Below are 18,968 nucleotides of genomic sequence, written 5' to 3'. Positions count from 1 at the left end.
TTACAATCAAACACTTCCTTCCTCTCATTAATCCATTTGGATTTCCATTGATAAGCCTTACTTGTACATAGCTCTTAATATTCTATCTCTCTTATAAATTCATGAAAATTGAAGAACAATTTTGTTAATTATATGGTGGTATGGTGTGTATGTGAATTGTGAAGAAGACACAAATAATAACTAGTATGATCAATGAATTTTTTTTTTTCCAGATCATATGATAAATATTTGAAAATTGTTTGATGGAATAACATATATAACAACTTATATTATACGTAACCTAACCATGTTTTTTGGTGTTTAGAGAGCCACAAGGGCGGGTAAAAAACAACTTTTAATTTTTTATTTGGTGGTAAAATAAAAGTTTTAGAAGTTTTGGTGGTAAAAAATATTTTTTTGATTTTTTTTTTGTGGTAAAAGTCAAAAATCCTACATATTAAATAGAGATTAAGTTTGAAGGTAGAAGGTAGAAAACCTGAAATTTGAAACTTTATCAAACCATCAAAGGTTACAAGCAAGTTTTATTTATTAATTTAAAAAAAAAAGGAGAAAATAATAAATTAGTTCCAAATTATATTTTCTCTTTATAATAAAAAAAATTATTATTATTTTTATTTATAATTTACATTTAAGAATCAATAACTTATATATGAATGGATATGATTGATCCTTAATATTTATAAGATTGAGATAGATTGAACAATTATAGTGGCATACATTTTATTCATTGTAGCTACTTAATAGTCTTCCATTGAATAGAGTAAAAAAGAATGGAATGAGTAAGATAAGATAAACTCATGATTCGTGAAACATGAGATGACCTAAATTGTTTCTTTTTATATATCTTGCTACAGCTCGATCAAGATTTACTATTAAGATTACAAAATAAGACTGTAAGCATGAATTCATATAGAAATCACAAAAGAGATGGAGTATATAAACCAAATTTAGGCTTTAGCTATTAGCTTAAGTTTATGGTTGAGTTGATCTTTTTACATGATTGGTATCATATTTAGCGTGACAAAGAGGTAATAGCTTTGGGCCTTAGGCATACACCCGTCTTTTAAGTGGAACCGAATTGTCATAGGTTCAAAATCTCATCCACGTACACCCTTCTTTCAAGTGGAATTTATTTCGCATTGTGTATGGGGATCCAAGTTATTACATACTCATTTCAAGCCTAATGTATGTAACATGTTCTCATGTGAGCGGGCTAATAGAGTATATAAATTAACATTGGGATTCAACCATTAACTTAAACTTTCGATTGAGTTGGTCCTTTAAAATATTAAATAACTATAAAAGTTTTAAGGGAAAATATAGAACCACAACATTATCTTTATAAGACCTCCAATGAATGCTTTAACATTCTTTGTTTGTAAAACAACATTCACATAGACTCTAACAGAAAGACTTTAGTTTCACACAACAATTGTTTCTATTTATTACGTACTATTGCTGGAACTCATTAAGAAACAATACATAAAAACAGACAAAGATCAAAGAAAAATTACATTAAGACAGACAAATATGAAAAGTCCTGATAACTTAAGATCTTTAAATCCCATCTTATTTTCATTTTTTCGCTGGCTCTGGAGTAAATTTGTGCTTCAGTACTGCGATGAATTCGGGTGAAGTGATGCCACCAATACTCACAGCTGATGCACAATTTTTGTCGCTCTCATCATCTACTGTGATTTTATTAGCCCTTTCGAGCAGACTAGATTTGATATAATCCCAGTACTGTGGAAAGTGACCTTCTTCACGAACCTCAGTATAAGCCTACATTTAATATGTTTACAATCAAACGTACAAAAATTAACAAAACTCCTTATAAAAAACATATGTTAGTGTAGTTAAATTGATACAGATATTATTTACATACCGAGTTTTGGCTGGTACTCCAAGGGGTGCACCAAGCTATCATGTAGTCACGAACCTCTCCTTTGATGTTCTTACCGCGATACACCCGAGCAGCTTCCGAGCCATAAGCCTGTGATGTTGGGTGGGCGTGTAAGAAGGCGAGCCACTGACCGTTTTGAAAGGAATTGGGTGGGTTCTCCTTATAGACATAACCCAACCAATCCTTCTTTTCTACAAGTTTAAGGGTATCCCCGGTACCATTATACACAAGGCATAATGTGCAAACTCCGTTACCATAGCCGGACTTAAGACCGAGCACATGTTCAAGAGCGCTAATGTTCTTGTCTTCGGCATGGATCAATCTCATTGCCTCTCTCGCTCTATCTTCTTGTGTTATTTCTTTGCCTCTATACTTTGACATTTGTTTCAAGGTTTGATCAGTAATTGGAGAACCAAAGGGATTCATTCTCGATTAAAATCGGTTTTTTTTTTTCCTTCTCTCAATTATTGTTACAAGCTACTTAGCACCTTTTTCACCTTGGCTTAATGTGTGAAGATATAGAGCTTAATAGTTCATATATATACTACTACTATGTTATAAATTGAAAATAAAGGTTAGTCTAGCTGGTTGGAAACCCTTCTGTAAAATGGGTTCGATTCTCACCCCAAGCAAATAGGATCCCAATTTCATCCTACTTGCTTAGGGAACTCTCATTAGTGATAATAGTACTTCCTCCGTTTCTCTAATATTGCAATATGGGAAGGGATAATGTGATGAGGAGGTAGAAAGAGAAAAAAACATTTACATGCAAATAATGAAATGTTGTAATATTTGTGAAGTTTACTTGAATAATATTTCTCACAATATTGTATTAATCCCAAGACTCTAACCATTATAACTTTTGGTTAAAATTAGTCCTCTAACATGATATAAAGAGCTACATGATAAGAACCAAGTAACCTCACATTTTCGGATCTCATCTATTGTACATTTGTACACTATCTTTTCAAAATGGCATATTGAACATAGAGGTGTCAATTCGGGTCTGAATCAGGAACCATGAATTTGAGTCGGATGTATTTTTAAGCTTGAGTCATGCTAAATAATAGTATTCATTACTCGAGTTGAAATCTAAATCGAATATTCTTTGGCTTGGTTTCGAGTCGGATATAATTTTGACACCTCTAATTAAAGACATCATTATAAATATTACTAGGTGCCTTCGCACAGCAATAGGCAAAAAAGCTAGCAAGTGAGAGATTTTTAAAACCTTCCTCACCCCCTCTCAAACAACCACCAAAAAAAAAAAAAAAAAAAAAAAAAAAAAAAAAAAGAGAAAAATGGCGAATCCCTTCGGTCAAGTGGTTGATGATGACAAGTTAGATGAGATGCCTAGATATGTAGACGAATTCAAAAGCCAAGAAGATAGAGCAAGAGAAGCAATGAATCTGATCAATGAGTACGACAAGAACGTTAAGGCCAGAAAGTATGTTGATGGTGTCAAGAGCGATTATGGTAATGGAGCCTCCACATTGTGCATGATTTACAACGCTACTGGTGAAACTCTTTACTATTCCACAAGTAAAGATTGGTACGGTTACATTGGCCGGACCCCGTACCCTTTTGAGATCGGGAACGGCCAATGGGCATCCTTCCTCCATGTCCATAAGACTAGTGCCTCCTCCGGGTCCGAAGCGGCCGTGGTGTTCCGTGGTAAGAACAAAAGTGGACAATCCCGTGACTTTCTAGTCGCTTGGGATACCCCATGGTCTTCTTTTAAAAAAAACAAGGTATTACAACTTCTCTATTTTTTTTGTTTTTTTAAATGGTAATGAGAAGACCCATTATAGGACAGTGTGTGGTCCTACAGGCGCCTGTATCATGTATTGAACAGACGTTTCTCACGGAAAGAACGCGCGCAATTTTCAGTATATGGATAGTGCTATACGTTATACGTAGTACTACGTATATCAATTTTATACGATCTATATATAAAATAAATAAATAAAAGAGCATCTATTGCGATGTGTAAATTTCTAAAAGCTTTTGGTATTTGTTTACGCAGGCTTACAGTGATGTAGGTTCGGTTGGGAGTTTCAATAGTCGTTGGAATGATGTAGTAAAGAATTTGGAGAATAGTGGATATGACCAAGTGACCAACAGGGATGGCGTTAAAATTGAGGTTTCTACTGCTACGGGGACTTCTCCGGTATTCACAGCAAGAATTATAACCCCTTACAGTCCATGACCATAAAAATAAAATTACTTCTTGTATTATTATATGTATTACTTCATATTTATGTTGCTTTCCTATAGTGTTAGTAATCTATTATGCATGGAGTGAGTATGAGAGATCGAGGTGATGGAATAATGGCATCGTTCTATTTATTTAATGTCTTTGCTAAAAAAAGCAAATTATGAGCGAGAGATATGATAATGGTTATTATTATTATTATTATTATTTGTAATAAAATAATATTTTATATCTCAAAAATAATACGAAATGAAAGTAATATTGTTATTGAGAAATTGAGATACTGCAAGAATTATGTCAATTACTGATGGCTAAAATTTATCGGTACAAAAAAAATGTCATTATCACATTTAATGATGATTGTCATCGATATTTGGCCAACATAGATCAATTCGTTGAGAATATAGAAAATATCAAGGGATTTGCCATCGGTAAACGGGATACCGACAGTTTACACATGGCAAAAAACCATCGGCTATTTTTTAAATTCCGATAGCTTCAAGTCATCGGCGATTTTTTCTGTTCTGCTAAGTAAGACATATTAAAATCAATCAAAACTTTAAAGGCTATAGTATACAAGTATACAACTACTTAGCAAGTATGCCTCAAACAACAATGCTACTACATCATCACAAATCTAACTAAAAAAACATACAAACTGACAAAAAAAAAAAGAAGTCAAATTCCATCCTTGAGTTGATACAGCCATCTGTTGTTAGCATTCTTCCATTTGTGATTGATTGGTTGCTGCCCTATACCAGTTACCTCTCTCTATATAGCTCCAGCTAAAGCACTAGTGAGTGGGATAGCTTTATGCCAAAAACCATGGTTCCTTCAAAAAAAAAAAAAAACTTACCATATATAGTACACAGTAGCAGCTAGAATAGCCAAGCACAAATTCTTCTGAATAGGATTCTTTCCCTTCCTTTTCCAACCCTTCCAAGTACTCTTAATGCTAAACTGCTGCTCATTAATACCCAACCATGAACACACGTCCAGCACACCCCTTCAATTATATATAGGTGCAGTTGAAAAACAAGTGACAATTTGTCCATACAACAAGCAGTCACCATCCTCACAAACACCATACTGGGCTAGCTTGTCCCTTGTTCTCAACCTTCCCGGCACAACAAGCCACACTATAAAAAGAGTGCTTACGAACATTGTACCTGTTCCACACCTAAGGACTCCACCCACTTTATCATGTTGTGGCCCTGTAACCATTTATAGCATTTTGCTATCCAAAATCTGTTGAACATCTTGTACCTGTAAAACAGGTTTCGGCTCATCTTTCACCTTACACAACAATTTCCAACCTTTTGCAAGAACATAGTCTTACCAATCTTGATCCTCAATGTAAACCAAATGTACCCATTTCACCCAAAGAGAATCAGTCTTCTTAGCAATCTTCCAAACATAACTACCTAAAGCTACCTTAGCTTATTCCAATTTATATACAATCCCTAACACAAAACCAGCAGGCCACCAGCTACCTTGGGTTTGCAATCCCAGTCCCAGGCCAAGGGAGGAGCCTTAGTCAAAGTTGCATTCCCATCCCAAAGAAAATCCTTGCAAAGCTGAGTGATTCTAAGACTCACTTTCTTTGGCACCGGTAAGCAATAAGCCCAATAAGTATGCAGACTCATAAGCATAGAATTGATAAGAGTCACCTTTGTTGCATAAGATAAATGCATGCCTACTGCCACTACTAGAAAACAGGAAAATAGCAACAAACTGGTTCCGACGGACCCAATATTCCGTCGGAAAAATTGAAATTTCCGACGGATTATAATTCCGTCGGATATGTCCGACGAATTTTACAAATCCGTCGGAAATTTCCGACGGAATAATAATCCGTCGGAATATATGTGCTTTTCGACTGATATTTCCATAGGAAATTATTTTTTCCGACGGATTTATAGTCCGTCGGAATTTATATTTTTTAAAAAAAAACTAAAACCCGGTTCCAACAAAACCCTAACACCCATGTTCTATTTCCCCCTCTTCTCTATTAGCCGCCTCTCCTCTCCTCTTTCCTCTCATTCTTCTCTTCTCCGTTCTCACTCGTTCTCATTCTCCATCTCTCTCGTTCTCCTTCTTCTTTCTCGCTCGTTCCCTGCTCCTCCTCTCCCTCATTATCTTCTTCTTTCTCTCTCTTTAACCTGCCACTATAAGAATCAAGTCAAATAGCGACAGATTGGTTCCGGCAGACCTAAAAATCCATCGGAAAAATTAATATTTCCGACGGATATTTCCGACGAATTAAAAAATTCCGTTGGAAATCCGTCGGAAATTTTCGACGGAAAATAAATCCGTCGAAATAATTGGACGTTCCGACGGAATAATCCGTCGAAATTATATTTTTTAAAAAAAGAAAAAAAAATTATATACTAACCCTAATCCCCTTTCTTCCGCGTTCCGCCACTTTTTTCCCCTCTCATCTTTCCCCCTTTTTCTCTCTCATCCCTCCTTCTTTCCTTCCTTCTGTCTCTCTCCTCCTGGTCCTCCTCATCTCTTCTTTCTTTCCCTATTCATTCTCGATCCGCCCCTACTGTCCTCCTTTCCTTTTTTTTCTTTTTCTTCTATTTCTTCTCTCCTCTTCATTTTCATCCCCTCTGTCTTCTATCACCACCAACAACGCCACCACACTGCCTTCACCACCAACAACAACCAACATCGCTCGCTGCCATCACCGCCACCAACAACACCGCAACCACCGTGCAATAACAGCGACCACAATAACACCGGCAACGCCCAACAACATGAATTGCAAAGCCACCATCGCAAGAATTGTCAACCGATTGTAGATCTAGTTTTAATTTAGGTTAGATTGTAGATCTAGTTAATTTTTATGTAATTGTAATGTTAATTTATCAATTTTATTGGATAATTGTATAATTATATATTTCCTTTAATTTTTGTTGTTTAATTAGCCTTTTTTAATTTTCTTATGAAATTCTTGTGAAATATGTAGATATAGTGGTTTTGATTAATTTGTGTGGTATTTTTTCGATTTTATTGTCTTCATTTTCCTATTTTTGGGTTAGTTTTCGGTTTTTTTTGGCTAAGTTTTGTGTTTTTGGGGTTCATTATTGGTGTGGTGGTGTCGGTGGTGGTGTTTGAAGGTGGAAAGGGGCTAGTGTCGGTGGTGGTGTTTGAACGTGGGAAAGGGTTGGTGTGAGTGTGGTAGTGTTGGTGTGGTGTTTGAAGGTAAGATAGGGGCTAGATCTACAATTGTGTGGTGGACCGGTGCTGGTTGTGGTCGGTTGCATTGGGGTCTGGTTAGGGGGGCTGGTGGTGTGGGGTGGTAGCTGGTGGTGTGGGGTGGGTTTTTTTTTTTTTGTTTTTTTAAAAGAATTTTCCGACGGAATTTCTGTCGCCAATCTCCGGCGGAATACAGTCCGTCGGAAATTTCCGACGGACTTTATCGTGCCTGAAAATCACTTCCTACGAATTGAATTTCCGTCGGAATTTCCGTCGAAATAGTGTTTTGACGGAAATTCTATCGGAAAAGGCCCAATTTCCTACAAAAGGTATTGCGACAACCAGTTCAGACGGGTTTTCTAACGGAAATCGGGTTGTTTCCGACGGATTTTTTCTGTCACTATTTGACATGATTCTTGTAGTGTGCGCCTTCTCTCCAACCACTGACATCAACAAAAACACCAGCAACACCAACATCAATAGCACCAGCATTAATATCGACAACAATTTTCATCTTTTTTGCCCTTTCTCTCTCTTGTCATGCTGAAAACAAAGGGTTTCAGGTCAAATTCGACCATGAAAACTCTAGATCTAGAGTTTTTATGGTCGAATTTGGCCTCTTAAACCCAATTTCAAGGTTATATGTTGTTGAATTAAGGTATGTATTTTTTTTTCAATTTTGATTTTATGTTGTTGTTTTATTGGATTTTTTTTTACGATTTATGGTGGTGGAAGGTGGTTATTGTTGGAGTTCGGGTTTTGTGGGTAATGGTTAAGGATTTTAATTTTTCATCTGTAATTTTTTTGCTTAGGTGGTTTTCGGTGGCCATATATAGTGGTGGTTTGCTTAGGTTGGGGGGGTTCGGTCGAATTGGGCTTGGGTTAGGGTTAAAATCTGGGTTTGGTTTGGGTGGGCTTGGGTTAGGTGGAATGGTGTTGTGCGGTGGTGTGGGTAGTTGGTGGTCGTACGGGCTAAGTGGGCTTTTGTGGGGCTGGTGGTGTGGGGTGGTGGCTGGTGGTGGGGATAGGCTTTTTTTTTTGTTTTTTTTTTAGTATTTTCCGGCAGATTATAGTCCGTCGGAAATTTCTGACGGACTTTCCCAGGCCCGAAAACCTGTTCTGACGAACTGATTTCCGTCGGAAAAGTGGTTTTAACGGAATTTTCGTCGAAAAAGTGCGTTTTTCCGACAAAGTGTATTGCAACAACCAGTTCCGACGGAATTTCCGTCGGAATCCTGTTTTCCGATGGAAAACGGGGTGTTTCCAACGGAAAATTTTCGTCGTAATTTGACTGTTTTCTAGTAGTGTACTCTAGCAATGCAATCTAGCATGCTTTTTATAAATTAAACCATCATATATAATCAACAACTTTAGAGCTCCTAACATCAAGAGGGATACCAAGATACTCAAAAGGATATAAAACCAGCCACAAATCCAAACATTTTAAAGATATTCTCTGTTGACCTTAAGTATTTTTTGTGATGCAGGATATGCAAACTTCAACTAATGTGATTTCTCTAAGTAATGAAGTAGAACATGTGAACTTGACTTCGGAAGTGGAAGAGTAACCTATCTATGAAGATCCAAGGAGAAATAAAATAGAAAGAAAAAAAGAATAGAAGAGGAGTTCCTCATTAGAGCTAGAAGTGATCCCTAATAAGAACACAAAGTGAAGCTTCCTAATAGGAATTGGACAACAAGCTAAGGAGATTGACTACCTTCGACTGCGTTGAAGACAAAATGCTCCACAAGAACTTGGTCTTCAAAGTACCAGCAAGGAGCTGGAGCTCGAGAGTTGAAGACAGCGGGAACTTAGTCTTGGTATGCGTAGAGCCTAAGTATTCATACAATGCGAAGCTTGAGGAGGCAATTTAGTAGTAGACTTAAAGTTTTATTGTTAAGGTTTTTATTATAAGTTTATTTTTACTAGGATTGATGTAAATATGTTTGGTTAATTATGCATGAAATCTATACGAAGCATGACAATTCTTGGCAAGCGTGCTTAATAATATGGAAAGTTTTAAAAAGATAAGTTATAAATTTAGGAAAAGATCTTTAATTTAAGAGATTTTATCTTACAATTTCTGATTTTGCAAAATAATAATATTTTTCTAAATTATATCTTTGTTGATGAGTTTTCCAAAAGATTTTCTTCAAAAAATTCATTTCACGTTGGACTTATAAAACGACAATTTTAAAGATTCTATTTTTTGAAAACCCTACACTCTACATACATAAGTTTGTGTATATAAAGGAGTGTGAATAATTTATACAACTCGTGAGTTTACGTGTGAAAATCTAAAGAGTTCTTAAGAGTAAGTTTACCAAGTTCATAGTTTGTCATATTAAGGTTCGGATTTCATGTGTAGCTTTCCAATCACATATTTGCTTAGAGTCAAATGATTGTATTGTTTTGAGTATGGGTGAGTGATTAGCATATTGCATACAGTGCGGTAGTCTTTGAGAGAGAAGTCGTGTTAATAGTACTCAGGTAGTGATGAGTGGAATCTAAGTCAGGGACTGAGGTTGAATAGAATAGGGTCCTATCGAGTATGTAGCAGGTTCAATCAGGAATTTGTGAGAAAGGTCTGTGATTGTAACACGTTGTAACTAGGTGTGTTGTCCTATTATAGTGAAGTGTTTTGGTTGAAATCCCTTGAAAGGGTCGAGGTTTTACTTCAAGTTGGGCCTTGGAAGGTTTCCCTTTAAAATCTTGTGTGCACTGCTAATTCCTTTAATGTTCAGTTTTATTATTCTGCAAAAAATAGTCACTAAGAACACGATACAATTCCAATGCGTGATTCGTGCATGCGGATGCACGATCCGCATGGTGCATCCGCTCCAAAACTACAAAAAAGGTGAATTGTACAAGCAGGTTTATTCTAATTTACACGGGCACATAAAAGAACATGGTGTTCATTTATAATGTACATGGACATATACATAAAAGAACAAACTGTTCATTTATAATGTACACGAGTGCAACAATTTTGTATTTTTTATTTTTGAAAGAAATTTTGCATATAAGAAAATAGATAAATAGTACTGTAATTATTTTTTGCCATACAATAATTACAAATCATTTCATTTTTTTGATTTAAAGTTCTCTTTCTCTCTCCAAACAAAACTTCAAATCCATGTGAATTCTTCAAACCTCAAGCAAAATTTACAGAAATTCGAAATTTTAAGTCCAAAATTGTTCAAGATGACAGATTAAAACGAAAGGTAATTAAGACCAGATTCGACATTTATACTTTTTATTTTGAGTTTGAGTGTTTGTTTTTTATAAATTTGGTTGAAAATTGTAATTTTTGATTTTATTGGGAATTAATTAGGGATTTATGTTGTTTTGTTGTTGTAATTAGAAATAAAATGAAGTTCTTGAAGCTAGAAGATCAACCAATTAATACATTTTGGAAGAAGAAAGCAAGCAAATAGACAAATTCAGAATATGTTGTAGATCAAAATAATACAATGTACATTAAAATACAATAAAATGTCTTTTTCATATACTTCCATGATCCTAATAATACAATGTAAATTAAAATTGCAAGAAACATTATAACAGGCATGTTCATTATAATATAATACAATGTGCATTGTAATACAATAAATGTATTTTTTTTCGTATACTTACATGATCATTTATACCAAATGTACATTTATTACTCCCTCCGTTACATATTACTTGCAACAAAGGGGTATTATTTGTGAGACATAAAATATTTTTTTGTTGCGAGTAATATGTAACGGATGGAGTATATGAATAATGTTTATTAATATTATCATTTTCTTTATTAATATTACAAATTAAATATGTTCTTTAGATTTACAAAAAAATAAAAAAAATTAAAAAAAACCATATAAAATTGGATGTTCTTTAATTATAACAAAAAAGTTATATAATCTTTACAAAACAGTTATATGTTCATTCTGCCTTTTTTTAAAAGACGCGATGCTTCGTGCATCCGCCTATAGGGAAAAAATTTCACTACAATTCACCCCCCTATAGTAGTTCGTCTCAACCTAATAACAATTAGTATCAGAGTAGGTTCTCACACATAACAATTAACTTTCACTACTAAAATTCGGCTAAATTGCGACTGTTTTTCTACGACCGTCAAGAAAACGGACGCAAAATATGAAATTTGCGACTGTTTATGAAACGGTCGCAATATTACGACTGTTTTAATGGCGGTCGCAAATTTGCGACTGTTTTGCGACCGTTTTTGGCTTTTTATATGGTCGCAAAGATGTTTGAACAATTAAAAATAATTCTAAAATAAAAGAACCCTTTTGCGACCGCCAAAATGGTCGCAAAAATAATCCTACTGCGACCGTTTGTCTGACAGTCGCAATTTTGCGACCGCTAAAAGCGGTCGCAAAAGGTTTTTATTTTTATTTTTTTAAAGCACGGTATAAATTAAATGCCTCATGTTCCCAAACCCTATTTCTTTACACGCAGCTGCTTATATCTTTCTCTTTCCTTTGCATCCCCTTCTCTTTCCATTCTCTCTCCTCTTTCCCCTCATCTCCCTTTTCTTCCTTTCCTTTCTCACACGCCCCTCCATCTCGTTTTATTTCCGTTATTGCAGCACCGATTCCTCCATTTTTGTTCTCTTTTTCTTCTTCATTCAATTTCTTTTTCTTTGATTTTTTGTAACCAAACGGTTTTAGGTGTTCGAGTTTTGTAGAACAAACGAAGAATTATTGTGTTTATGGTCAAATTCGAACATAAAAATTTCAGATCTGAAGTTTTTATGGTCGAATTTGACCATATAAACTCAAAGAGGAAGAAATATTGGAAAAGGTAAGTGGTTTATTGCATTTTTTATTTGAATTTCCTTGTTCGAAATTTTTTTTGTTGATTTATGTGAGTTTGAATTTCTTGTTTTTTTTTTTAATTTCCTTGTTCGAATTCTATTTCTGGTATAATTTTTTTTGCTTGTGGATTTGATTTTTTGGATTTTTTTGCTTGATTTTCTGGATTTTTTTGCTTGATTTCCTTTTTTTTTATTTTTTTTATTTTATGCTTGGTATTCTGGATTTCGTCTGTGGGTTTTTTTTTAGTTAATTTTTGTGGGTGATTTGATTTTTGGTTTGCTATTGTTAGATTTCTAGTTCGTTTTCATTTGATTTAATTTTTGTGGGTGATTTGATTTTTGGTTTGCTAGTGGGATTTTTTTTCAGTTTTATTTTTTTATTTTTCTACTGGGTGACATTTATGGGGGTGGCTAGGTGAGATTTATGGGGTGTGCTAGTGTTTTCGAGGTGGTTGGGTGGTGTATCGGGGGTGGGTGGTGGTGTTTTAGGGTGGGCATGGGTGGTGGGGCTAGCTGAGAAGTACAGGAAGTCAGGGAGACAGGTGCTTTTTTTTGTTTTTTTTTTTTAATTTTTAGCGACGGCTTTAGGCAGTCACTAATATCCAGTTTTGCGACCGCCGCTTAAAACGGTCGCAATTATTATTATTTGCGACCGTTCCCCTCACGGTCGTTGAAAATATTAAAAACCGTCGCAAAATATCTGCGACCGTCAAACGGTCGCAATTTTATTTTTCTGCGACCACGTAAATAACGACCACAATGTTACGACCGTTGACGGTCGCAATTCGTATTAGCGACCGTTTTTGCTATTTTTTACGATCGTCAGAGACGGACGCAATTTGGCCTGATTTTAGTAGTGTTTGTTGAGTAAGTTCCTAAGGAGACATGAATTATCGATAGAAACTTGAAGAAGGGTACTCTACCCAACATCCAACAATATTCAATAGGAAGTTATATACCTACTGGAAGAACATGATGGAGATGTTCATCAAGGCCGAAAATCATCAGGTTTGGCATGTGATTGAATCTAGTGATTTTAAGGTAACCAAAACTAATGAGAAAAATGAGACCTTAATTTTATTTTGATAAGGAAGATTTTCAAAAATATGAATTGAATGCTTTAGCCATAAATTTTTTGCACTGTGAACTTGGACTTCATGAACACAATAAATTCAAGCGATGCAAGTCTGCTAAGAAAATATGGGATCTACTAGCTTGAATAACTCATGAAGGTACAAACGAGATAAAACATTCTTAAATTGATTTGTTGATGTCTAAACGAGGTTATTCTCTCAATAAAAAAAAAAAAAAACCCTTCTTTGTCCAATTATTATTATAATTTTTATTTTTTTACTTTTTGACAAAGGATACAAACAAATTACATATTAATATTAAAGCAAATAAAATTAACCGCCGCTTCTCCAGCAATTTGATGAGCTCGATGATCGCGCTGACGATCTGCCTTATGTATACTAAAATACTGAAAGGTTGAGCCAAGTTCTTTAATCTTATGGATGAGCCAAAGGTAAGCCACGTTACCTTACCATCCCCCGAAGAAGGATAACAAGATTACAGTGATAACCGTGATAGAATGAAATTGTCAATCAATAGCCCATTTTAACCCATACATGCAAGCCAATGCCTCTGCAGGTAAAGCTGGAGTACAAACCCCGAAGTTATTTCCACCAATGATTCAATCATCCCAACGAGTCATGAGATCATTATCCAAGCACACCAACCCATCCCAGCATGTTGGGAATCTTGGAACCAAGAGCCATCAGTTTGTAGTGAAAGAAAAGCACTCCCATGGTTACTTAGTCCAAGATGAGCTATGTAAAACCCAGGCAGAGGAGAGGCACCTGCGTCACCTTCCACAATATAAGGGGTACAAGCAGAATCATCCGAGGCTACAAAGATTGAATGTCCAATTATTATACTTACAATAAAATTATGATTGATTGTTTATATTAATGTTTGTATCTCAATCTCAAACTTCATAAAAAATATATACACAGGTAAAATTAGATTATCAAATCAATTATTAATACATACAAATACACTTTTTAGAGAGAAATATATATAAGAGACATTTACTTTTTCCCAATAAAATGTAGCTCCTCCCTTGTTTATAATTTAAATAGATTTGATAAAGTTTATAATACATATTTTTTGGAACTCGACTATCAGCTTAACTTTTTAATTAAGATGGTTTTTTAACAAGATTGTTAGTAATGATCAATTTGTTTTAAGTTAATACCGTTGAAAAGGACGGAATTTCGCAATATCACGTGAAATGGGTCTACTATAATTGGACAATTATTGTCTAATATATCGATGCACATGAATTATTACATGCACAAGATTAGGGTAAACGATTGTTGATGTAACATTATTATTATTATTATTATTATTATTATTATTATTATCTCAAAAACAAAAAGTCATACAACCTACAATAAATTAGTGGGAAGCCGAGATACAATCTGGGCCCCCACTCCTCTAGCTATAGCAAAGCCTACCCTAGTAAAAATATGAGCTGCAGCAGGTGCTCCAATGCCTTGCGTCGTCGAGAACCTCTGAATTCGCTTAACCAACGCAACAGCCTCCTTCTCTAATTCACCAAACGATGAAAAGGGGAAGGGAATGAACCCATATCCAATCGCCTGACAACGAGCCTCATACTTAACCCACTTCCGATGAGCTGCATCAGCCACAACCCGTCCAGGAATAAAGTCAGATAGCCCTGACTGTGTCAAAGGAGAAGATCCTGTCAAATCTACACAGACATCGCGACCAGGATCCCAAGAATAAAGTAACACATCAGCAGGTCTGAGGGCCTCGTCGTTCCCTCCAGACAACCCAATGTCAACCTCTTTCCTTGCTGAAATCCCAGAACGATAGCAAACATCTATTAGTGTATCCCGAACAACATTATGTCTATGTTTAATACCCACGATACCAGCACACGACACCGCGTGATCGCCAAAAATATCCCCTCGAACAAGCAGAGCACGGTGTCGAGGCAGAGAACAACGGAACACCCAATCGGTAGCATAACACACATCGGTAAGTCTTTGCGTTCTTAGTCTGACCCAATCCTGAAATAGGAACAGCCCGAAGCCAAGCAGACGTGTGATCTCCTTGCTGAGATTTCCACAATGCTGATAGACGAGGGGATAATGAAAAGGTGGATTATGCAGAATCGGTAACCTTCGTGAAATATATATCTGCCAATTTTTTCATGAGTTTCGGGGCAGCGACCTCACTAGAATTACTTAAAAAATCAGACTCCACCATGCCGTGAAATATAGGATTACTATTATTATTATTATTATTATTATTATTATTATTATTAAATAATCTATGCCACATTATTGACGCTGGAATATTATTACATCTTTCTTAACTCGGTAATCTATCAATTCAAGATAATTATTCGTAACCAAATAAATTAACCCGACACAATTCAGAAACTTCCAAATTTTAATTAGACTATTGTTGTTGAATTGGCTTGCGACAAACTCATCAAGATTCACGTGTACGTAAAAGGATATAATATGAGGTATTTAGAATAACAATTTTAGATCAATGCGTAGGCCAGGCTGTAGGTAATAAGAGTATGTAGTCCCTTTTACTTACCCTTTAATTTCACTTTTCGAGTTATTTATAAAAAGGTAATTAGTCTTGTATGGACCTGATCTACAATAAATTATTGTAGATTCAAAATTTGACACTTTCAAATAATATAATCACATTCTGGATGATATAATCACTTTTTTAAATGATATAATTATCTTTTTGTGAGTCATATTTTGATCTCATATTAAACCATTTAATGAGATTATATAATTATCTTTAGGATGATAAAATTTAAAAATCATCTTTTGAATGATGTAATTTACTATTTGATACTTTTTATAATGATAAATTTAGTTTTTGAGCGATATATTTACATAACAGTTTCAAGATGATATAATCACTTTTGTAATAATATAATCACATTTTCGTATGATATAGTCACATTCGTATGGTATACTAGAAGGTTGGGTTTACAATAACTTATTGTAGACCGGGTCTATTCTAGTTTTTATAATAAAAAGGCACCCTTATATAAATACCAAAGAAAATTTATTGGAGTTGGTGAGAAATTTATCTTATGACTTTGAAAATCTAAGCTCCAACTCTATCAACTATTATATATTTTGTATCTCCTTGGAAGTAGGAACCCATCTATTTTCAACTGATTTTGCATGAGCTTTATTTGTTGTCGTTTCACAGGGTCATTTATTTGAAGGGTTAAAGCCTTCAACACCTCAGTCACGTCTGTCATTTGCTTCTTAAGCTCATTGACTTCTTCTTTAATAACTTGTAAGAAGTATCAATTCAGTAAAGATCATTCATCTTACTACCATAAAAAAAAAAAAAAAAAAAAAAAAAAAAAAAAAAAATTCTAATAAGATTACCAAACAATTTATCAAGCTCAGATACTGACGTGATGACGATGAACGAAAATAACAATGGTTACAACCTACAAGCACATCTGCACATACTTCACTAATTGCAATGATGAAAATTTGTACTACACATCTTTACCGTCACGCAATTTTATAAAATAACAAAAAAAATATAATTATGTTGAGTCTTCCTATATGGACACATTATTTCAAAATATTACTACTACTCCTTTTCTGCTTGTAGTATATAAATGATTGTGTTTGGCCAGATTTTATCCATTAACCTAATTATACTCCATCCGTCCCCGATTAATAGTCATTTTTATCATTTTTGGTGACTCAAAATATTAGTCACATTTGCTTTTTTCAAGTACCATTAATATTGTTTTTTTACCAAAATTCTCTAACATTTGCAAAAATGTTTGTGCAAATTTAACTTTCCAATGTAAATTTTACTTTCCCATGTACTTTTTTTTTTAAAACAACTTTTTCATGTACTTTAATTACTTTCTCTCTCTACTTTTTTGCATACCCAGTGTAAATTTACTTGTTCAATGTACTTTCTTTAATTCTCCTTAATTCCCGTTATTTTTCTCCAAAAGTGACTATCAATCGGGGACAAATGCAGTATTATTTTTATTTCTCTGTTCAGTTTCTTTATGAAATCTCAACACTGATCAATTATGTGAGTGCAATCTCTTCCATATGGTGGTTTGCTGTTATGAAGACAATGTAGTAATAATTACTAATTAATGGGACACAAGAACAACCAATATATCTACGTTTTATTGACATCTATATAAAATAATCAACAAGATCATAATAATTTTAGATGGCCCAATCTAACTAACACCTAAAATTTGAATTGATTCAACTTTTAAAAGAATAATATTACTGAAATCTGAGATACTCCTAATTTGGATTATTATTACTGTATATTTTAGTCCTATGTTGTATCCCTTTGTACGTTTTCCATTAAGAGAACATTCAACAACCAATAATTTTTTGACAAAGAACAACCAATATATCTACGTACATTATTGACATCTATATAAAATAATCCACAAGATCATAATAATTTTAGATGGCCCAATCAAACACCTAATATTTGAAATTATTCAACTTTTAAAAGAATAATGATCCGCTAATTAACAACTAATTAAATAATTAGGTAATCTTAAGTAGCATCCAAATTTCAGATACTCCATATAATTTTTGTCTGTGATTTGGCATATTAGAAGAACCCCAACATAAATCACGTGTAACAATAAATTATCATCTGAAGGAAGGATAGGAATATAGGGAGAATCAATTCCTTGAGAAGCTATTGCGTGCGGATGCCCGCACACAAATTTCTGTATGGATGACTTGTGGCTGATATGTTTTACTTGTTGGCTTATATGTTTCATAAGTTAGTTGATATGTTTAATTTGTTGGCTGATATGATTTTTGGGTTGGCTAATGTATTCTTTTTGTTGGCTGATATGTATTTTAAAATTTTTAATAAGTTTTTTTGTTGGCTGATAACAAACATCATTTGGCTTATATGCTTCTTTAGTTGGCTGATATGTGTATTTAAATTGTTAGCTTATATGTTCTATTTTGTTGGCTAATATATATTTATTTTATTGGCTTACCCGTTGGTTTTGTTGGCCAATACGCTTCATTTGTTGGCTAATATGTTCCTTGTGTTGGCTGATAAGTAGCTTTGTTGGCTGATATACTCCTCTTGTTGGCTTATATGTATCTTTTGTTGGCTGATATACACCTCTTGTTGGCTTATATTGTATCTTTTGTTGGCTGATACGTTTTAACTAATGTTTGATATGTTCCTATTGTTAACCGATATCAAACACTAATTGTAGGGAATATTTCAAGCATTAATCCCCTAGCTTGAAACCCCACTGTGATCATACACTAAAGTACGGTGGCGTCCAAAAGGGAAGAAGATAGAGCAAAAGAGTCGCCAACAAGTTTTAGGAACTTGTAAACCGTTCATGAGGTGAAGGTTACACCCCTTAACGATCAAAGAGATCGTCTACTCCATAAGGTCTTGAACCAAAGAGGGTTCGGGGATGAAGGTACAAATCCAACCTAAAAGATATTGAACCTGCCCTAATAATAGGCCTCTACTTTATTCAGATTGTATTCATGTGCGCTTTCTGACTAACATGCAAGCAATAGATTTACCCTAAACCTGTTTATCTATGTTGATTGAATATTAATGCACAAATAAATCTATTATTGGCGATCACTTGAATTATAATCAAATTAACCTAACAAGATTATTAATTATCTTATTAAGCATGATTACAAGTACTAATTCCCTTTAAACATGCATAAAGGCGTGATCAAGCAATAACAATAAT

At 34.4% G+C, this 18,968-nt stretch overlaps 2 protein-coding genes across 2 annotated transcripts; one reads left to right on the top strand and one right to left on the bottom strand.

The window, feature by feature from the left end:
* Positions 1-1,318: 1,318 nt before the first annotated feature.
* Positions 1,319-2,576, bottom strand: LOC110715080 (23 kDa jasmonate-induced protein-like). Its single transcript, XM_021893655.1, has 2 exons — positions 1,886-2,576; positions 1,319-1,782 (listed from the first exon to the last, which is right to left on the bottom strand). Exons 1-2 carry the CDS (start codon positions 2,327-2,329, stop codon positions 1,576-1,578), a joined length of 651 nt encoding a protein of 216 aa, XP_021749347.1. The 5' UTR covers positions 2,330-2,576; the 3' UTR covers positions 1,319-1,575.
* A 333-nt stretch (positions 2,577-2,909) lies between these two features.
* On the top strand, positions 2,910-4,313 carry LOC110715081 (23 kDa jasmonate-induced protein-like). The gene is made up of 2 exons (XM_021893657.1): positions 2,910-3,654; positions 3,930-4,313. The coding sequence occupies exons 1-2, from the start codon at positions 3,205-3,207 to the stop codon at positions 4,110-4,112; spliced, it is 633 nt and encodes a 210-aa protein (XP_021749349.1). The 5' UTR covers positions 2,910-3,204; the 3' UTR covers positions 4,113-4,313.
* Positions 4,314-18,968: the final 14,655 nt, after the last annotated feature.

This window comes from Chenopodium quinoa, unplaced genomic scaffold (assembly GCF_001683475.1).
Source record: "Chenopodium quinoa cultivar QQ74 unplaced genomic scaffold, ASM168347v1, whole genome shotgun sequence".
In the NCBI taxonomy this organism is placed as follows: domain Eukaryota; kingdom Viridiplantae; phylum Streptophyta; class Magnoliopsida; order Caryophyllales; family Amaranthaceae; genus Chenopodium; species Chenopodium quinoa.
The sequence above is the reverse complement of the archived record's forward strand: the minus strand, read 5'-3'. Positions and strand labels throughout refer to the sequence as shown.